Source organism: Puma concolor, chromosome A1, assembly GCF_028749965.1.
Source record: "Puma concolor isolate L17-30 chromosome A1, mPumCon1.1.hap2, whole genome shotgun sequence".
Classification (NCBI taxonomy): Eukaryota; Metazoa; Chordata; class Mammalia; order Carnivora; family Felidae; genus Puma; species Puma concolor.
Window position 1 is genome coordinate 65,709,807 of NC_141667.1, and position 22,451 is coordinate 65,732,257.

Consider the following 22,451-nt stretch of genomic DNA (forward strand, 5'->3'; position numbering starts at 1 on the left):
CGGAGCTTTTGTGGGAGCTGTTCCCTCGGTCTGGAACCTGTTTGCCCCCCATTTTCATTGAGTTGGCATCTAACGTCTCAATTCAAATATCTCCTCCAGCTTTCAGTAACTAACTCCTGGACCCGGGCAGCTCCCCCATTATATAATCTTTTGGGCTCCTTTCTATATATAGCTTTTGCCTTTCTATCTCCCCTTTCTATATATAACTCTTAACAGAACTGTAATTAAATGAGCAATGCTACAGTGAATTACTTAATATTTGTCTCCCCCACTGTAACAGAAGCTTCTAGATGTTTCTGTCATGCCCACTGCTGTATTTAAAAGCCCAGTACAGTGTCTGCCCCTGGAAGGCACTCAGGTGCTCGTGAATGCTATTTCCCGGCTGTGCAGCTTTAGACAATAATACAGATAACATTTGGTGAGAACCTACCATGTGCCAGACAGTAAGTGTTTTACAGACTCTTACTGTGCATTTCCACATCCACCACGTGAAGGAGGGCATATTATTTTACAAATTTTACAAATGAGGAAACTAAGGCTCAGAGAGGTTGCAGGAAAGTGCCCAGGGTCACAAAGCCTTTATATGACAGCACTGGAATTAGAACCCTGATCTGTCCAAAGTCCCTGCTCTCAGCCCCTGGGACTCTCCTTCATTTCTCTGTGTGTCAACTTTTGCAGAATAAGGGGATCAAATCACCCTTCTTCACAGGATTGCCTACTGGTTCACCCAGAAGGTACCTAGCATACAGGGGTCGTCTGATGAATACCGTTTTCTTTTCCTAGTATAAAATTATTGCCTGGAAAATCAGATTCATCTGTGAGGCCAAGTGAGAAACCCAATCAGCCAAGCCTTAACTGATCTCCCCCAAATTGCTGGCAGCTTGCACAATGCCGGCTCCCCAGGTGGCTGTGCCTGGAACTCAGGTACGTAAACCTTGAAAGAGGAACTTCATTTTACTTCCCAGTGAAAAGAGAAAAGAAAATGCTGGACTCAGTTTGATAAAATTTGAAAGGAGGAGACCTGAGCCTCGAGACTAGTGGCTTTTTTAGATGGCCTCATCCCTCTAGTTAGCAAACAGAATGTACAACCAGTGACATTTCTTCTGTGAGGAACAGTGAGAGGGAAGTTGAGGCATGAAGTAGACTTGGGTTTGTCTCCGGGCTACCACTGTGCTGGTGGGGTGGCCCTCGACCGTATTCTTTGTGCTGTGTGGGAGGAATGCAGAGGGAAATGATATTCTGGATCCCACCCACCACAACTCAGTTCCTGGGGAGACACATTGTGATGCTGAATCACCAAGGATCCCCCTAGAAGGAGAGTTTTCCGGGGACACTGAAAACCCAGCATTCTACCCAGTGTGCCCCAGAAAGCACAAGCCTGTGCCAGAGGTGGGTGTAAGTGGGAGGTAGAAGTGAGGGGGCAAAACAAATGCTTCTGGGCTTCTGGACGAGATAGCAGAGGAGGCCAGGCCTTGAAGGAAAACCGAGGACTCACCAGTCAATAGAAGAGAGGAGGGACATTCCCGGCAGTGAGAACAGCATGTGCAAAGGCACTGAGTCAGGATGGGCCTGGGACTTTCAAAACCAGGAGGAATTCAATGTCACCTGCACTGCATTTCTCAAAGTGTTGTCTTGGGACACAAAATTGCACATGGCAGACAGAAGCTGAGACTAAAGAGAGAAGACAGAACCAGGTCACGAAGAACCTTGAATGTCACGTCAAGGATCTAAACTTAGAGACCAACCGAAGCTCGTAATGGAGAGCAATCAGACCTCCTCCCGCACAGAGCCCAGCACGGTGGGTTTGAAAGACATCAGAGAGTGCAGTGAGTGCATTTATCACGCTGGGCTGGGGCTGCTCTGGAAGGCTAATTGGCCAGCATGCCCCCGCAGTGCCTCGCTCTTTGTTATGGCTGCATCTGCTAGGTGATCACTGCAGGTAAAGGTCAGAAGCCTCCCCGGGGGCAGTGCAGGGTACTGCCACCCTGAGCAAATTCTCCCAAAGGTGCCTTTTCAAAGGCTATTAAGACAAAGATGAGGAGAGGAAGCCGTGCGACTCGCAGCTGTAACATCCGCGGTCAGCGTGCAAGATGAGTAGAGGAAGTGGTTGGAGTCTGTTTTAATGACTTTCAATTAATTTTCACACACACACACACACACACTGAATAAGAGGTAGAACAGATGATTATCTGGTCTTCGTGAACAGTTGGATAAGATCTGTGTTAGATAAGATTGTGTTGTTTTCTCAACTTTTTGCGTGTGAAAATTTTCACCATAAAATGCGGGGAGAAATAGGCCCATCAGACGCTCACCGGACCCACTGAATTCTGAGGTGAATACCTGTAGATTTCCAAGGTGGGGAAATCACACACACACACACACACACACACACACGCACACACTCACACACTCCACATACCCTGTACCTCTCCTGTTACATGGACAATAGAAAATGTTGGATGGATGGATGGGTTGACGGGTGGGTGGGTGGATGGGTGGATAGGGGGTGGAGAGAGGTGGGCAAGATCCAGGCCCTGTGGGGAGGGCAAACACAAAGACATATTATACTATAAGGTAGCAGGTGCCAATGGTATAACTTGGTACAAAGTACAGGCATTCAGGAAAGCTCCAGAGTGTTTGAGCGGTGCCTTGAAAGGAGAGTAGTTAAAGTGAATACAGGAAAGAGCAGAGCTCCAGGTGAGGGAGACAGCAAAGGCAGGTGTGAGAAGGGCTAATACATCTGGGGAAAGCCTGGGTTGCCTCAATGGCAAAGTTAGGAGACAAGTACAGGAGTGTTTGGTGAGATCCAGCTGGAAGGATGGGTTGAAGTCTGATCGAAGCACAGGCATGTAAGGCAGGCTGAGGAGTGTGAGCTGAGTTTGAATCCAGGCTCTCTGCTCACTTGCTAGGGCTGTGACATCCCTTGGCCTCTCTGAGCCTCCGTCTCTCAGACATTAAATGGAGCAGTGATTTCGCTCACTCTTGAGTTATTGTGAGGATGAAATGGTATTTCATTTAATATGGGATCTCACCATGCCCAGGGCTATCCTACAGTAAGGAGGTGCTGTAATGTCTCAAGCCATCCCCTGCTGCTGGGCACTCTGATCGTTTCCCACTTTTTGCCTCTTGCAACCCCCCCCGGCACAGAATCCTTTATACATCTTAGCGTGACAGAGGATATATTGCCACAGCCTAGGTTCTCCAAAGAACGAATTAGGTCTAAGTGACCTACAGGGGCATCCTTATGCAATGAAGAAATTAGGGAAAGGAGGTCGCTCAGGATTGCGTAGTGTGTGTGCCTGTGTACAAGTAGAAGCACGGGGAAGAGACTGGAAGGCCCCCATCATACCAAAGCGTCAGCAGCAGTCACCTTCTGGGCATGAAAGTCTGGGTGTGCGATAACTCAAACCGTTGACCCTTCCTGTATACCCTTCAAGTATACTTGGTTTACTGCCATAAGCATGTCATTGCTTTGGAAGTTTGAAAGGAAAGCTCAAGAAAGTGTTGTGTGTTTTTTTTTTTTTTTTTTTTTGTGTTAGCTGTGATGATGAAAATAACGATAATGATCTTGTGGTGCCGTGGCCCTCTAGGGCAGTCACTCTACGCAGAAGGCACAGGATGGATTAAGCTCCAGGCGAACGCATATCCATCAGATGCTCACCTGCCTTCACGAGAGGTCACCGGAAACTTCTGGGACCTGGGCTGTAAAATAGAAACTCGGCAGAGTGGTTCTTCTTTGAGACGTCCTGAAAAACGCAACTGCCGCTGCTCTGTTCATCATTGTGCCCCCAGCACCTAGAGCAGCATTTGGCACGTTACGTTCTGAAAGAAATATTTGCTGAAAAGAACAGACAGAAGGAAGAGAAGGAAAGAAGGGAGGGCAGATGAAGCTTGAATTATGTGAGAGACTGCTTCGATTCAGATTTGAAAACCCTGAACGCTAATGAAAACATTGGTCCCAGGGCACAAATACCTATACCTGTATAAGAGGTATACAGAGACTCAGAAAAAAATTGCTTTTGGAGACAGGGATGCTCAAAAAAGAGAGCTTTGCTGCTATCCCCCCCACGGTTAATTAAATGTACCAGTGAGAGCCATGCTGCTTGTGTTATTTATGTAATGAAAAGATCTTCTAAAAATAATACCCAGAGGCCCAGCTCGCAAGGCCTGGTGGTTGAACCAGCTGGAGTGGCAGAAGGTGACCAAGAGGCCGTGATCCTTGCACCAACACAGTGGTTACGATTAAATGATGCTTCTCGTATTCAGGTTGCAAAACCGCTCCAGGCCGGAGCCTAAGAGAGGCTTAATTTTTGTCACATGGCGATTAGCTTGCTTCTGAGAGGGGGTCTACCGTCAGCTTGATTTCTGCACGCTCCCAGGTTGCGGTAGATTGCCTGCTAGCTGCTGTCTGGAAAATCAGGATCAGCTTGTGTGAAAGGGAATCATCAGGGCCTTAGCTGTTTTCATCAGTTGGGATCATAGGATGCCGCCAGTAGGAGGGAGTCTCTGGGATTTAACCAGGAAGTATTGTGTGTGCAGCCATTCTGTTGAAGTGGGGTTTGCATGGGGACAGGTGGAAGGAAGGTAGGAAGGATGGGAGGGAGGGAGGAAGGAACTGGAAACCACCAAAATACTCGTGATAAGGGCATAATAGAATAACCATGGCCAGCCACCCCACGGGCTGCTGTGCAGCCATTGGAGAGGCTGAGTGAGCTCTGTGCTGGCTGACCGACGACGTGTGCTGCTATATAAGAAAAGTAAGATTTAGAGAGACGTTTAGAGCAGGTGCCGCTGGCGAACTATGACAGAGGGCAGAATCTGGCCCTCTGCCCGGTTTTGTGCAACCTGTGAGCTCAGGATGGCTTTTACATTTTTAAATAGTTTGGAAATCGTTTTTAAAAAGAGTTAGAAAAAAATCAAAAGAGGAACACTGGTGACACGTGAAAATTATGTGAAATTCCCAATTTCAGCATCCATAGTAAAGCCTCCTGGGAGCGCAGCCACACTCATTCATTTGCACCTTGTCTGTGTAGGTGCCCTCGTGCTACAGTGACAGAGTTGAGTCACTGCAGCAGAGACCTTGGGGGTTGCACGGCGGAAAATACTGACTACCTGGCCTGCTCCTGAGAAACTTCGTCAGCTCCTGGCTTACTGTGTGGTGACGTTTTGTAAAACCCACAGCATCAAGTTCTCAGTGCTTTATCAGAGTAAATTCATTACGTTTGCTGATTTATTCATTCATTTTATCATTTATCCATTAGATGCTTAATGCCTCCCTGTGGGGTCAGGCACTGGGGACCAGCAGTGAACAGCAAATGCAGTCCCTGTTCTTGTGTCTAGAGTCTCTGTCTTAGTTCTTTCTTTCTCCCGTATAAGTATCCACTCCAGCCGTATCTCACTAGGTGACACAGTGGTCCAGTCCCTTGCACTCTGCCTCCCTTCCTCCTCCCACTGTGTATCCTGATTGCCTCAGTCCCTCCTAAGGAGAGGTGTCCAGATTGGCCCTGTGCCTCCTGGAGCCTCGCCGGGAGATCGAGGTCTAGACGGATTCGCCTTGAATCAGTCACGCTCTTAGTCTGATTGCAAAGTGTTCAACACTTGACCCTTGCATTTTCAGCTCCTGTTCTCCAATGGTCCTAAGAGGCAGACGCAGCAGTCCTTGACCCCCGTCGCATGGGTGGGAGCATCCATCAGCTATGGAGAACGATGTGGCCACATCTCCACGTGATCTCTCCTGCATAAAACCAAAGCCACCTCCAGACACATGCTCTGGTGCCTCAGTCTCTATGCAAGACCTGGAGAGTGGAGACCTGCTTCAGTCCTTGGAGGAAGCTGGCTCTGCGGGGGGTAATTCGAGGACTGGAATTTGAACCAAGAACCTTCTCTCTTCCTTCGCTCTTCTTCATTCATGTTCATGCCCAATACCTCCTCGGAGACGGCTCTATTTATTTCTAGAAAAGCAGTACTGCGGCAGTCATCGTAGCCTCCCCATGTCTGGACATTTTCTTTTGGCTCTCCCGGAAGCCTAGAGCCCAGTGATTGACATAACTGGCACCCGGGGGAGCTGAACGAGCAGCAGCCAGGGGCCGTGGGCAGAGGAAGGAGCCGTGAGGTTCCAGGATGGTACCTAACGGCACAGCCTCTTCCTTTTGTCTGGACTCTCCCCCATGCAGGATCACTGTCAGCGTGGTCCTCGCTGTCCTCATCCTCATCACCGTCGCCGGCAATGTGGTGGTCTGCCTGGCTGTGGGCCTGAACCGCCGGCTCCGCAGTCTGACCAACTGCTACATTGTGTCTTTGGCCATCACTGATCTGCTCCTTGGCCTCCTGGTGCTGCCCTTCTCAGCCTTCTACCAGCTATCCTGCAGGTGGAGCTTCGGCAAGGTCTTCTGCAATATCTATACCAGCCTGGATGTGATGCTCTGCACGGCCTCCATCCTTAACCTCTTCATGATCAGCCTCGACCGGTACTGCGCTGTCACGGACCCCCTGCGCTACCCTGTACTGGTCACCCCAGTCCGAGTGGCTGTGTCTCTCGTCTTAATTTGGGTCATTTCCATCACCCTGTCCTTTCTGTCTATCCATCTGGGGTGGAACAGCAGGAATGAGACCAGCAATTTCAACCACACCATCCCCAAGTGCAAAGTCCAGGTCAACTTGGTGTATGGCTTGGTGGATGGGCTGGTCACCTTCTACTTGCCTCTGCTGGTCATGTGCATCACCTACTACCGCATTTTCAAGATTGCCCGGGATCAGGCCAAGAGGATCCACCAGATCGGCTCCTGGAAGGCAGCTACCATCGGGGAGCACAAAGCCACGGTGACACTGGCCGCCGTGATGGGAGCCTTCATTATCTGCTGGTTCCCCTATTTCACTGTGTTTGTTTACCGTGGGCTGAGAGGGGATGATGCCGTCAACGAGGCCTTTGAAGCCGTCGTTTTGTGGCTGGGCTATGCCAACTCGGCCCTGAACCCTATCCTGTACGCCACACTAAACAGAGACTTCCGCACGGCATACCAGCAGCTCTTCCGCTGCGGACCTGCCAGCCACAATGCCCACGACACTACTCTGAGGTCTGGCAGCTCTCAGCTGGCCAGGAATCAAAGCCGAGAACCCACGCGGCAGGAAGACAAGCCCCTGAAGCTCCAGGTGTGGAGTGGGACAGAGGTCACAGCCCCTCAAGGAGCCACAGACAGGTAACCACCCAGCCATTTGTATGCAGGACAAGTGCATGGGGAGGGGGACCCGCTAGTGGTAACCCTTAGGTGGCGGCTGTTCACCAGGTGCTGGTTGAACGTTCTGTGCTGGGAACTCTTCGTGAGCACGTTGCAAACCTCGTGGGTTTTGCAAAACCTCCCAAATCCCCCCGAGGTAGAATCTTGTACCTTCGTTTTTAAAGGACCACATTAAATCTCAAAGAACCTGACCAGGGCCACTCAGCTGGGACCTAGACAGAGGCCCTCTGACTCCAGAACTTATGGACCCTTTTTTCTAGCTACGTTGTCCTTACAATCAGGAGCCCTGAGTTTGAAGCCCAACTCTGCCACTTGGTTTGTCATCTGAAGTGTTCACCCAGGCTTTCCAGGACCACCTTCAAATGGCCATGCGCTGATGCTGCCACCTGGGGAGTAACCACAAACCCAGCTCGGTCCACATTCGTTGAGCATCTCTTATGCACCAGCTCTTATGCTAGGGGCACCCGGGTCAGAAGAGAAAGAGGACTGGCCAAATTGGGAAGGCACAGCCTTGAAGGTCAGGCTAGGAGCTTGGACCTTATACCATAGGTCTAAGGGGAAGGTGGGAGGATTAGAAGCAAGGGTGGGGGTAACCCAGGCAATTCTGTGCTTTGTATAGAGAGCTCTGGTTCCCTGTAAGGTGTGGACAAGAGGGATGAGAAGGGGCCATCGGTGAAGAGGGGTGTGGCACTGGCCCATGAGAGAGGAGAAGGGAATAGAGCAAAATCTAGGAGGCTATAAAAAAAATAGGCTCGGAGAGCATTGGATGTTGGGGTACAGGAGATGCAAGAGAGAGGACACCCCAGGATTCCACCTCCAAGAGGTATCCAGGCTGAAAAGATAAAACAGGATCAGAATGAGCTGTAGATAAATGCACTGGTGGCAAAGCCGATGCGGGGTATTAAGGGAAACCCCATCAAACACTTGAGTGGCTCTGAGGAAGCTCACCCACTGCACGGAGAGGGTGTTTACAGGTCTGGGGGAGCTCTAGCTGTTGAGAGGGGTGAACGAATGGGCACTGGTAGAACACCTGGCACATTGCAGTGCTCAACAGATGTTGCTTTCCTTACTCTTCCAACAGACCATGCCAGAATGCTGGTCTGTGTGACTGACCCATCCACCATTCCATCCATCTGTCCCTCCATCCACATATACATCCATCTGTACATACATACATACATACATACATACACCTGTCCATCCGTCCATCTACCCATCCACATATACATACATACATACATACACCTGTCCATCCGTCCATCCATCCATCCATCCATCCATCCATCCACATATACATACATACATACATACATACATACATACATTTATCTGCAAACATTTATCAACTTCCCACCACATGCCTGGAACTGTGCTGAGCACTGGAGATGCAGAAGTGACATTTTGGGCATTTATTGCGATGAACAGGATGGAAAGTCAACTGCATAGCCCCGGTCACAGCTTTGTCCTCACTCGCACTGCGGTTTGAGCAAGTCCCTGTCCCTCTTGGGCTTCAGTTTCCTCATCGCATAGAGTGTGGGGTCCATCCTCATGCAGCCTGCCCTACTCACCTCCCAGGGTTGCCCGATGCACAAGTGAGCCAAGAGATGTGAACAGGCTTTACAACCCCAATGGGACGTTTGTCTCCTTTCAATAATTGAGCATCGGACTTGAGAAAAGCTTGGACGGATGCTGCAGACCCACACCCTCTGGGTTCTGATCCCTGGGGAGTGCTGTGGGAGCAAAACGGCCCAACTGGACCCCTGGGCCTCATGGTCCCTCTGGTCCTGGCAGCAGCCAGGTATGGAGTGTCCCACCATAGACCTGGATCCTGGGCTCTCCACCCCTCCACTGCTAGCCTTCTGGAAAAAGCCTCATTGCTCCTGCTCCAACCTCCTAACCTTGAGACTCTCCGTCTCAGATCCGTCCCCCAAACCACCCAGCAATGTCTCTCCAACATGCAGATCTAAAGACTTCCACATCTGGCCCCGATGGGTAAGACCCCTTCTGACCATGTCCATCCACATTCCCTCATTCAGAAAGCGACCTCGAGTACAAAGCTAATTTAGCTCGTGAAGCAAAGAACAAAACACGGGGCGTAGACCTTGAAAAAGGGCTTAGACACTGAGGAAGCCCATTGACACAATTCAGTATAGTCATGCGTGCCACTAGCCACTGCTCTTACCCGTGTGATCCCCTGGTTTATAGGCTGTCTTCACCCCTAATCCTTAGGGAACAGCATTCAGTAAGTACTCAGCCACAAGAGCTGACACTGGGTACCCACTGGGTGCCAGCTTTACATGTTTGCCATTGTTTCTGTGTGTGATCATTCTGTGGGCATCCTGTCCCCACCCTTGTGCTGGGTGCTAAGGGTGCAAAGGGACATAAAGCAAGCCCCCCACCCCACCCCACCCCAAGCATCGGTCTCACCACCTGTAATCGCTCATGGTCTGGTTGCAGAGTAGACAGGCAGCGGTTCAGTGCAGCACTTGCCAAGGATCGCAACCCAGCGTGCTGGGTGCCTGGATGAGGCGGCTCGTGGCCCAGGGAGCCCATCCCAGGGAGTAGACCTCTGAGCTGAGCCTTAAACGGGGACGGGAAAGACCTTATTCATCCAGGGTGGTACTTTCGGCCTCGTGACCTCATTTCGCTTTTCCCACAACCCCATGAAGTAGGTGCTTGTTTAATCTCCGCTTTACCGATGGGAAAAGTGAGGCTCGGGAAAGTGAAGTAAATGGCCCAAGTGATGCAAGCTACTGTGTCAGCCAAAGCCACATTCTGAGCCACATTCTGAGTAGAGAGATAGCAGCCCCCATTACTGGCTGTCCTCTGGGTGCTGGGCGCCCTGTGTATGCCCATCTTTTCTTCTGACCTTCACAGCCACCCTGGGAGAGGGGCTCTGAAGCTGAAGCCAGGCTGCGCCTGCCCCGATCACGCCTAGTGGCCACAGAGCCAAAGCCTTCAGAGCACATGTTCTGTGTGGCTGTGGCCATGCTCTGTTCTCCAGGCCTTGGAAACGGGGGGCAGAGGGGTTTGGCAGAGAAGGATGGTGAACTGCTTGGAGGGTTTCACACGATGGTGGGGACCGGGGGGCGCAGGAGGCCAAGAACAGCCGAAGGTTGATTTTCACGCTGAGACTGCCAGGGTATCAGGGCCTCATGTGGCCCTCCATCAGGTTGGCTCCCAGCTTCCCTGATGACCGATAGCACTGACCTGACCAAAGGCCCTTATCACTGCTGAGGTGGGTGGAGGTCTGAGCTGAGAATTCTGAAGGGACTACCTGGGCCTGCCCTTGGAGCAGGGAGGGACACGGTCAGCCAGGGTGCCAGCCAACGGGAGACTCTAGGAGGGAGGGGCCCGGCTGGCCCGTCCTCCCTTCTCTGTGGCCTCTCCTGCCCCTGACTGGTTGCCTTCACCCCACCCCCGTCACCTCTCCCCATGTGCTGCCCCGCCCCACTCAGTGGCCTCCACTGTTCTTCCTGGATAGAGGGGTCTGCAGCCGTTTCCTAGGGCTTCTGTAGCAGATGACCTCAAACTTGGTGGCTGAAAACAACACAGAGTGATTCTCTTAACAGTTTGGGAGGTCTGAGATCAAGGTGTGGATGGGGCTGGTTGCTCCTGGAGACGTCAGAGGAGAATCCACTTCCATGCCTTTTCCAGCTACTCTCCTTGGCTCATGACCCCTCTCTCCCATCACTTGTCCCTCTTGTCTCCTTTGTCATATCCCCTTCTCCCATCTGTAGCCACATCTCCTGCCTCTCTCTTATAAGGGCTCTTGTGACTATATTTAGAGTCCACCAGGATAATCCAGGATAATCTCTCCGTCCCGAATTCCTTGACTTAATCACACCTGTGAAGTTCTTTTTTGCCACATAAGGTAACGTGCTCAGGTTCCAGCGATGAGGATGTGGACATCTCTGGGGACCATGTTCAGCTACCACAAGGCCCAGCTCCTCACCTGGCATTAGAAGCTCTACCCTCTTCCTGTTTCTTGCCAACATCCCACGGCCCACACCCACCCTCGACCCACTTCTGCCATTGCCAAAACAAACCTCTCAGCGCCCCGACTCCCCAGGCACACAGCAAGGAATTGCTATACGCCAGCCCTGCTTGAGGCATAGCAATGAGCGAATCACAGGTCCTCCTCCCTGAGGGGTGTTATTCTAGGGCAGTGGTTCTCAGAGTGTGGGCCCTCAGCCAGCTGCAGGCTTCCAGAAGCAAAGTAGCCAGCGTCAGGCCACACAGCCTCAAACATGGAATCTAGGATTCCAGCCCGAGCTTGTCTGACCCCAAAGCTTGGGGTGTTTGCACAGTAAAATGCTAAAATGCTACCTGGACTTAAATTTAGCCTGAATTCAGTGCTAGTCCCATAGATACCAGATGAGGAAACGAGGACACCGGGAAGCCAGTGACCTATCTGAGGTCCAATGCAAATACTGGAGGAGCTAGGAGTAGACAGAGTTCTTTGGGCCCCTGCCCAGGGCTCTTGGGTCCTTTTTCTACATGCTCATTTGCTCTGGGTAATCTCTGAGGGCAGGGAGATAATATTCACGGGCACCTGGAGTATCAACAGTCTCGCTTGGGTGTGGCGCTTCCTCATTCCGACAGAGCACCTGCAGGCTGGAGTCAGAGCTCAAGAAAGACCCTGGGAGAAGAGATGCAAAGGAAGGCGAGGAGGGCAAGGTGCTTTCTTCTCCGAGGCCCCTGGTCAGCTGTCCGCTCAGGCCCCCCTCCCCATCTGCTCTCCCTCCCTCCACAGCCAGAGAGCAGATTTCCACTCCTGATGCTCTTGGAATAAAACACAAAGGTCTCATCCTGACCTCACAGGCTGTGTACCCCACGCACCCTTGCCTCAGTCCAGACTATCTTATTCCTCTTGATGCCTTCTGTGTGTTTAATGTCTGCACCCCTGGACAGCATGCTCCCCAAGGGCAGGACCGTGTCTGTGTTGTCCACTGTTGTATCCCTAATAGGATGGGCACAGTAATATTTGTTGGATGAACGAATGCATGAATGCGTAAATATCTAGTTCTGGTTTCCCAAGAACTCTAAGAGGTGCATAATGCTGCCCTCACTTCAGAGATCAGGAAACCAAGACTCAAAGAGGGAAGTTCCAGGAACTAGTGGGAGGCAGAAATTCCTGGTTCCCTTTTCTAACTTGGATGTCACAACGGGCCTCCCTCCAAATAGTGGTGTCAGGGGCGGGCCTCACAGCAGAAGCCAACCACAGGCTCTGAATCAGGTGTTGGAGAGGGAAGACACCCCTAACGGTAACCCAGCCCTTCCCCTGGCCGTGTTACATAGGAGCCCAGAGAGGTGAGGTAACTTGCACCGAGGGCATAGAAAGGGAGCTTCCGAGAGGGGTGGGAGGCCACGGTTCCCGACCGCCTGCTGCTCTGTGGCTGTCCGTGATGTCTCCCCGGCATGTCCGGGTTTGGCCAGAGGTTGGCGTTGCAAGAGAGTGGGGGGTTGACTTCATCTGCTGCTCCAAGTTCGGCCTCTGCGGATGCAGCTGGCGTGAAAGAGTTCCAGGAGCCGTGCGCGCATTCTTCTTAAGGAGTGTTGCTCAGAAAGGAAGTTTCCCATAGCTTACCCCGCCAAGAGCCTCGCTTTGTTTACTCTTATCGTTTGGGTTCTAAAGTAGTCTAACTTTTTGGCACACTGATTCCAGCATTTCTTAACAGCCTTTATGGTGCTTTTTGCAGAGGTGCCCAGAGCAGCTCCCCCCTAACGAAGGGGCCCGGCCGCCCCCCTGCACACTGGAATCCCACTGGCTGCTTTGTTACCTCTGCCTCTGTGCCTGGCTGTTACCCAGCAAAGCTGCTGGGGTATTCTCCTACTTCTGGTGTGGAACTAGGGAGCCCCAGTAGAAGTCCCACCCCACCACTGCTTACAGGTTGGTGTGGGTTTGTTTCTGGGCTCTCTATCCTGGTCCGTTGATCTATGTCTGTTTTTACGCCAATGCCATATTGTTTTGATTACTGTAGCATAATGGTATAGTTTGAAATCCGAGTGTGATACCTCCAGCTTTGTTTTTCTTTCTCAAGATTGCTTTGGCTGGAGAAAGTCTTTCATGGTTCCATACAAATTTTAGAATTATTTGCTCTAGTTCTGTGAAAAAAGCCCTCAGAATTCTGATATGGATTGCATCGAATCTTGCTTTGGACAGTATGGACATTTTAGCAATGTCCATTCTCTCAGTCCATGAGCATGGAATGTCTTGACATTTATTTGTGTCTTCAATTTCTCTGGTCAGTGTTTTATCGTTTTCAGTGTACAGGTCTTTCCCCACCTTAGTTAAATTTATTCCTAGGTATTTTATTCTTTTTGATTCAGTTGTTAAAGACACTATTTTCTTAATTTCTCTTTCTGATAGTTCATTATTACTGTAGAGAAATGCAACAGATTTCTGTATGTTGATTTTGTATCCTGCAACTTTGCTGAATTCATTTATAACAGTTTTTTGGTGCAGTCTTTAGGGTTTTCTGGATATCGTATCATGTCATCAGCAAGTAGCAACAGTTTTACTTCTTCCTTTCCAATTTGGATGCTTTTAATTTCTTTTTCTTGTCTAACTGCTATGGCTACAACTTCCAATATGGTGTTGAATAAAAATGGCAAGAGGGGACATCCTTGTCTTGTTCTTGATCTTAGAGGAAAAGCTTTCAGCTTTTCACTGTTGAGTATGACGTAAGCTGTGGGTTTGTCATACGTGGCCTTTAATATATTGAAGTATGTTCCTTGTATACCCACTTTCTTGAGAGTTTTCTTGTATCATAAATGGATATTGAATTTTGGCAAATGCTTCTGCATCTATTGAGATGATCATGATTTAAAAAAAATTTTTAATATTTATTTATTTTTGAAAGAGAGAGACAGAGAGAGAGAGAGAGTGAGCAGGGGTGGGGAAGGGGAAAAAAGAGAGGGAGACACAGAATCCAAAGCAGGCTCCAGGCTCCACGCTGTGAGCACAGAGCCTGATGCGGGGCTCGAACTCACAAACCACGAGATCATGACCTGAGCTGAAGTCGAACGTTTAACTGATTAAGCCACCCAGGTGCCCCAATCATGAATTTTTGAATGTTTATTTATTTATTTTGAGAGAGAGAAAGGGAGAAGAGAACATGCATGAGCAGGGGAGGGGCAGAGAGAGAGGGAGAGCGAGAATCCCAAGCAAGTTCCATGCTGTCAGTGCAGAGCCCAATGCAGGACTTCAACCCACAAACCGTGAGATCATGACCTGAGCCAAAATTAAGAGTCAGGTGCTTAACCAACTAAGCCACCCAGGCACCCCAGAGATGATCATATGATTTTTATACATTTTTTTGTGAAAGTAGTGTATCACATTGATTAATTTGAGATGAACCATGCTTGCATGGTTGCATCCTTGGAATAAATCCCACTTGATCATGGTATGTGGTCCTTTTAATGTATTGTTGAATTTGACATGCTAATATTTTGTTGAGGATTTTTGCATCAACGTTTATCAGGGATATTGGCCTGTAATTTTCTTTTTCTCTATGGTGTCCATGTCTGATTTTGGATCAGGGTAATGCTGGCCCTAACATGAGTTTGGAAGTATTCCCGCCTCTTCAATTTTTTGGAAGAGTTTGAGAAGGGTAAGTATTAAATCTTTAAATGTTTGGTAGAATTCACCAGTGAAGCTGTGTGGTTTTGGACTTTTGTTTGTTAGGATTTTTCGGAGGGAGTGGGAGGGGGGGATTTTGATTACTAATTCAGTCTCTTTAACAATTGGTAATCGGTCTATTCCAGTTTTCTATTTCTTCATGATTCAGTTTTAGAAGATTGTATATTTCTAGGAATGTATCCATTTCTTCCAATTTGTCCAGTTTGTTAATGTATAATTGTTCTTGGCAGTCTCTTATAATCCTTTGTATTTCTATGCTATCAGTTATAACTTCCCTTCTTTCATTTTTTATTTCACTTATTTGAGCCTTCTCCCTTTTTCTTAGGATGAGTCTGGCTAAAGGTTTGTCAATTTTGTTTCTTTTTCAAAGAACCATATCTTAGTTTCATTGGTCTTTTTTTTTTTTTTTTTCTTTTTTTGGTCTCTATTTCATTTATTTCTGCTCTGATCTTTATTATTTCTTTACTTCTACTAACTTAGGGCTTCATTGGTTCTTCTTTTTCTAGTTTCTTTAGGTGTAAAGTTCGATTATTTATTTGGGATTTTTCTTATTTCTTGAGGTAGGCCTGTATCCCTATGAACTTCCCTCTTAGAACTGCTTTTGCTGCATCCCATCAATTTTGGATTGTTGTCATTCCATTTTCCTTTGTCTCAAGGTATTTTTTTTTTGTATTTTCCCTTTGGTTTCTTCCTTGACCCATTGGTTGTTCAGTAATATCGTTTTTAATCTCCATGTATTTGTGATTTTTCCAGTTTTCCTTTTGTAATTAATTCCTAGTTCCATACCGTTGTGGTCAGAAAAGATGCCTGATATGATTTCAGTCTTCTCAAATTTATTGAGACTTGTTTTGTGGCCTAACATGTAATGTGCCCTGGAGAATGTTCCGTACGTGTTTGAAGAGGATGTGGATTCCACTGTTTGGGGATGGAATATTCTGTATATATCTTTTCAGTCCATCTGGCCTAATGTGTCATTTAAGGCCAATGTTTCTCTGTTGATTTTTTTGTCTCGATGATCTATCCATTGATGAAAGTGGAGTTTTAACGTCCCCTACAATCATTGTATTGCTGTCAGTTTCTCTGTTGGTATTGGCTTTATATATTTAGGTGCTCCTCTGCTGGCACATACATATTTATCAGTGTTGCCATCTTGTTTTGTTGACCCCTTTATCATTACATAGTGCCCTTTTTTGTTTTTTATCACAGTCTTTGCTTTAAAGTCTATTTTGTCTGATATAGGTAGAGCTAAACCAGCTTTCTTTTCATTTCCATTTCCATGGAATATCTTTTTTCACCCCTTCACTTTCAGTGTGTGTGTGTATGTGTGTGTGTGTGTGTGTGTGTGTGTCCTTCGATCTGAAGTGAGTCTCTTGTAGGCAGAATATAGTTGTCTTATTTTTATGCTTTCAGCCACTCTATGTTTTGTTATTAGAAAATTTAGCCCATTTACACTGATTGGTAAGTATGTACTTACGGCCACTTTGTCAGTTGTTTTCTGGATGTATTATAGTTCCTCACTGTTTTTGTTCTTTTTCTTTCGCTCTCTTCCTTTGTGGTTTTATGCCTTTCTTTAGTGTTAGGTTTAGATTCCTTTCTCATTATGTTTTGCTATAGGTTTTTGCCGCATGGTTACCATGAGGTTCACATAGAACAGTGTATACAGATGTCTCATTTGAGCTGATAGCAACTTGAACTTGAGTGCATTCTAAAAACTCCGTATCCCTCCCCCATGTTTTATGATTTTCACGTCATATTTCCATTCTTTTATTTTGTATATCACTTAACTAATTATTATAGTTTTAGTTAGTTTTACTACTTTTATCTTTTAACCTTTATACTAGCTTTATGCATGGTTAATCCACTACCTTTACTGGTCATATTTTTACTTTCATGTATTGCCTTGTTATTAGTTCGTGCCTTTTCTTTACAGCTGAAAGAAATCCCTTTAACATTTCATGTAAGGCCACCGGTGATGAACTCCTTTAACTTCTGCTTGTCTGGAAAGCTCATTATCTCTCCTTCAGTTCTGAACGGTAACCTTGATGAGTAGAGTATTCTTGGCTGGAAGTTTTTTCCTTTCAGCAATTTGAATATATCATGCCACTCCCTTCTGGCCTGCAAAGTTTCTGCCAAGAAATCAGCTTATGATCTTATGGGAATTCTCTTGTATGCAGGAAGTCGTCTTCTCTTGCTCCTCTGGAGATTCTCTTTTTAAGTTTTGACATTTCAATTATAATGCGTCTTCATGTGATTCTCTTTGGTTTTATCTTATCTGGAGCTCTCCAAGCCTCCTCGATGTTTGTTTCTGCTCCCAGGTTAGAGAAGTTTTCAGCCATTTTTTCTTCACACAAATTTTCTGCCCTTTTCTCTCTTTTCCTTCTGGGACCCCTATAAAGCAAATGTGACTCTGCTTCACGTTCTCCCATAAGTCTCTGAAACTGTCTTCGCTTTTTAAAATGCTTTTTCTCTCTTGCTGAGTTCTACTGCCCTGTCTTCCAAGTCACTGATCTGTTCTTCTGCTTCATCTGGTCTGCTCTTGAACCCCTCTAGTGTATTTTTCAGTTCCATTATTGTATTCTTCAGCTCTGTCACTTCTGTTTGGTACTTTCTTGTATTTTCTGTCTCTTCATTGAAGTTCTCACTTCAATCCTTCTCCTAAGAATCTTCATGATCGTTACTTTGCATTCGTTAACAGGTAGATGATTATCTCTGTTTCATCAAGATCTTTTTCTGACATTTTGTGTCTTGTTCTTTGATTTGGAACATATCCCTCTGTTTCCTCATTTTGCTTGCCTCTCTGTGTTTGTTTCCATGTAGTAGTCAAAACAACTACCTCCCCCAGTCTTGAAAGAGTTGCCTTATACAGGAAATGAACCTTATCATTCAACCTTGCCCCAGCTCTTACTTGTCCCTCAAACCTTTGTGATTGTCTGAGTAGCCTGATTTATTCTTTTTTTTAATTTTTTTTATGTTTATTTTACTTTTGAAAGAGAGAGACAGAGGAGCGTGAATGGGGGTGGGGTAGAGAAAGAGGGAGACACAGAATCTGAAGCTGCCAGCACAAACCGTGAGCTCATGACCTGAGCTGAAGTCAGACGCTTAACCGACTGAGCCACGCAGGGGCCCCATCCTGATTTATTCTTGATAGGCCTCTGTTGTTGAAGGTATGCCCAGACCTGCCAGTGTTCCAAAAGGAGTAATCATAGGCAACACCTAATTTCAGGCTGATTGGAAGCCAGATCCTTAAGCAGCAGCTTTTTAAGTATGCAAATATATATAGTCCTGTGGGACTGTAATTGTAAACCTTGCTGGCCTCCAGACCACGAAATCTGGAGGTGTCCTATGGGCAACTGTTGCAAAACTCAGGGCTCCAGGCAAGTGTGTAAGCTCTTTTCTAAGAGATGCCAGTGAGCTGTGTAAAGGCCGAGGGAAGGCTTTCTCCTTGCCTACATTCCCTGAGAGTGCCTCGGTAGCCTCTAGATGTCTGGCAAACCTAAAGCCTGTCCCTCGGGTTAAAGCTCTAGGACAAGTAGATGGGCTTTTTTCAGAGGCAGGTGGGACTTATGTTTCAGTCTGCTGTCTGTGCAGTGCCCTGGGTATAGTAGCCTTCCCAAAACTGTCTGGGTCCCATGGGGCCCGGAAACACAAGCACCTCTGGCCACAAGGGGCAGGTGATCGAGGGGTATCCCCCATGTGGATTGCACTTGCCCACCAGCTTTAATGAGGCTGTCAGAGAGTGTTGAGGCTGGGGCCTACCTAGCTGTGCTAGCAAGGTAGAGGGAAAATGCAAAAATGGCGCTCACCAGCACCTCCATCCCCAAAGTCCTAACTGACCTCTGCCCTCTCTGGCGAATACTGTAAGATTAGCAAATGCAGCCCGCCTGGGTGGCTGCAGCATGCCTGGGTGGCTCCATCGATTAAGCATCTAACTCTTGATATCAGCTCAGGTCATGATCTCACTGTTCCTGGGATCGAGCACTGCGTCGAGCTCTGCATTGACAGCGCGGAGTCTGCTTGGGATTCTCTCTCCCTCTCCCTCTGCCCCTACCCCCCCAAAAAAAATCTAGGTTCGCAAATGCATCTCTTGCACGTACAATCCAGTCACCGCTTAAACTGCTGCCTTTCTGCTGGTCCCCTGATGAGTGAGTCCGTGCATGAGCCATAAGTCCCTCAAAGGAGTATCTCGTCTCCACAGACCCCAGGTTTCCTGGACGTAAGCCCCATTGGTTTCCAAAGCCAGATGTTTGGGGGGCCTCATCTCTTCAGTGCAAGTGCAACAGGTTGGGGTGCCCAATGTGTAGCACAAACCCCTCTCTCCTCAGAGAGAGAGTCCAGACCCATGAGATCTTCCCGTATTGTGAATTATCCCGCCGGGGTTGAGGTTTTTGGTGAGACTGCATCTCTGTCTCTCCTACCTGTCTTGATGTGGCCCTTCTATGCCTTGTTGTGGACAGAAATGTGCTGCTACATTTCCATCCTTTGTCAGCAGGAATTGTTCCATGTGCAACCGTAGACTTGGTGTGTCCATGGGAGAAGGCGATTTCAGGGTCTTCCTACGCCGCCATCTTGGACACCAGCTTCCATCTTTATTCCTTTCCCATAACAGTTTTATTGAGGCATACTTCACCTACTGCGCAATTCAGCCATTTCAGTATACAATTCACTGGTTTTTAGTGTATTCACGGAGCCGTGCCGCATCACCACAACCAATCATAGAACATTTTCATCACCCCCCAAATGAAACCCTGTAGCCTTTTGCGATCACCTCCCGATCCCAATCCCCTACCGGCCCCCAGCCAAGAAACCACTAATCTGTTTTCTATCTCTACAGATTTGCCTATTCTGGACATTTCATACAATGTGTGGTCTGTCGTGCCCTGCTTTTTCATGTAGCATGATGTCTTCCAGGTTCCTTCTGTCTGCCTTTTCTTCCTTCCTTCCTTTCTTCCTTTCTGTTTTGTGTTTTCTTTTCTTCCCTCTGTTTCTTCCTTCTACCCCTCCTGCATCCATGGTCCCATTCACTAAAGCGCTTGGGCTTTATGGAAGCTTTTGGCCATTTATAGCCCTTGTTTGGGGAGCTCCAGGCATGAGGCTGTATCATGGACCCCTAGACTCCCCTTGTCCCTGCCACCTGCCCAGAACACCCGTTCCCAGGCCTGCAGTGCTCATGCTTCAGCACAGCTGCAGGAGAGCAGACAGGCTACAGCAAGAAATTAATCCTTTTCATCTTCTGTCTCTTCTGAGCATTTGGGGAATGAGATTCCTTTCTACCCCCAGAGAGGAAGTTAGGGGAAGGAGAGCAGAGAGAGAGAGAGAGAGAGAGAGAGAGGAGGTGGGAAGCCTTTTACAGCCTTAAAAGTCAAGGAGAATAAATAGTGACTTCCCAGGAGTCACTTGAAAGGTAGAGAACTCCTCATTTCACTCCCTGGGAATTGTGCCTTTGAAGCCAGCTAGAAGCCCCAGCTTGTGCCCAGGCCATCCCCCCTCCCTCCCTCTGGCTTCATGCAGACCCCTGCTTGTTCCCCACCTTCGCTATCCACTCCTTCTGCAGCAGATCTGATGGGACATGCTTTGGGGCTGCCTTCCCAGGGGCTGTGATGAGGAGGGAAGGGGAACTGTGCATTTGGGGCCACTGCTAGTAGCTTTCTCCCCATAAGAAGAGGGTGAACACTCCAGGTGAACAAATGAGTGAAGGTCCCCTCTCCAGGGGATCCAGCCCCAGGGCATACAGCTTGGCAAACAGGAGGAGGCCCGGGTTTCAGCCCTGACGCCCTTGCGCAGGGACAAGGGAAGCCCTGCGGACTTTCCAGGCTCCCCGGGAAATTGCACGGCATCAGGCAGGAGTCAGCAAATCTTACCTGCAAAGAGCCAGATAGTAGATAGTTTGGGCTCTGCAACCCGTATGTTCTTTGTCGCCACTACTCAACTCTGCTCTTTCGTCGTGAAAGCAGCCACAGACAACACGTAAATGAATGGGGATGACTGTGTCCCAATCAAACTTTATTATGGACGCGGAAATTCGAATTCCATATCATTTTCACGAGTCCTGAAATGTTATTCTTCTATTGATTCCCCCCTATCACCACCACCACCACCGTTTCAACAAAAATTGGTTGGTAGGCTGGGTTTGGCCTTCAGGCGATTTGGCCTGCTGCCAGCCCTTGGTGTGGGGGAAAGAAATGGGTGTCAGTTCCAGCCCCAGCACTTGCTGGGCTCTGTGACCCCAGGCCCATGGCCTGCTCTCTCTGAGCTTCAGCTTGCTCATCTGCACAACAGGGATGAAAATGTCTCCCTGTGGGGATAGCAATAAGGCTCAGCATCAATTTATACAAAGCACCTAGCATAGAGTAGATGCTTAGTAAGTGGTAGCCTTCCTTCCTTCCTTCCTTCCTTCCTTCCTTCCTTCCTTCCTCTCTTTCACCCCTCTACAGAGGAGCAGCTGGAAAGTTCAAGGCAGGCTTTGTGGATTCATATCGCAGCTGTGCCACTGAATTGTTCAAATCAGGCCCTGACCCCCGAGCCTCATATCTCTCCTCCGAAAATGGGGGGCTTGGATCAGTCTCAAGGGACCATTTCAACCCTCATTATATATAAATGCTTAACAAGGGAGAGATTTTATGCCACACCCCCAGTGTGTTTGTGTCAAGAATCTTCTGGCAAGGGCAGCGAAGAACATGTTTTTCATACTAATGAATCCTTCTGAGTTACGGAGGCAAATTCAGGAAAATGTGTCCTTGTCACGACCCAAGCGGTGAGTGCAGGTAGGGGTGCAGACCAGGTGCACGGCGGGGCTGCCGAAAGAACCCCAGCCTGGCAGACGGGGGATCTGGATTTCTCGTCACCTCTGCCACTGACTGGCTGTGTGGCCGTGAGAAGATCGCATCCGTCTCTGAGCCCCAGTTTCCTCATCTGTTAAAGAGAGCTAAGATTTCTGCCAGCTGCCACTGCTCCTACAGAAACAGCAGTGGGTCACAGGCTTCTCAGCTTTTGGGTGTTCATTAAACCCGTAGGGGGCTGTGTGTGGCAGCGTTGGGGGACAGGAGTAGGGTAATGCCTGAGACCCACTGTGCATTTCAGGGTGTCCACAGCCCCTGAGTCTCTCCTGGGGTTTGTGGACCACTTACTCTCTGCCCAGAGGTAGAAAGGAGGGGACAGGGGAGTTTGTCCCAACTGGCAAAAAGTAGCAAAAAGTGGTTCTACAAAGCCTCGGTGGGTCCGCTTCTCTGTACGGATTGTGCAGGAGGTTGCTTGGTGGGAGGGTCACAGGCTTGGGCATCACAGGCCCGTGGATGAGACTCCGGTCTTCCTCATTCCGGGACTGAACACGTGCCATTGTGACCCAGGGATGGACATTTGGGACGGGCGGCAAGGCAGTCCCAATGCCCAGAGGGTTCAGGGAACTTCCACACTGATTTTGGAAACACAGTATCTATAAATACTTAATCATTGTTGGAAGGGAACATTCAAATGGAAAGTCAAAGAGAAACCCCATGTCTGTTGCCGTCTTATGCAATCCCTGAAATCATGGCTCTCTCCTCCCTTCAGGCTTTTCCTGAGCCAACGTGGCTTTA

The 22,451-nt window shown here is 48.4% G+C and overlaps 1 protein-coding gene across 3 annotated transcripts in view; it reads left to right on the forward strand.

Annotated features, from left to right (window-relative positions):
• Nucleotides 1-22,451, forward strand: part of HRH2 (histamine receptor H2) — a 78,534-nt gene that overhangs the window by 15,876 nt on the left and 40,207 nt on the right. For 2 of the 3 annotated variants that reach the window (XM_086720233.1, XM_025924882.2), the window contains exon 2: nucleotides 5,618-7,196. In XM_086720233.1, the coding sequence (XP_086576359.1) occupies nucleotides 6,121-7,196 (1,076 nt within the window). In that variant the 5' untranslated portion in view covers nucleotides 5,618-6,120. Of the gene's footprint in view, nucleotides 1-5,617; nucleotides 7,197-12,937; nucleotides 13,129-22,451 lie in introns of all 3 variants that reach the window. The other variant, XM_086720223.1, reaches the window with a different exon arrangement.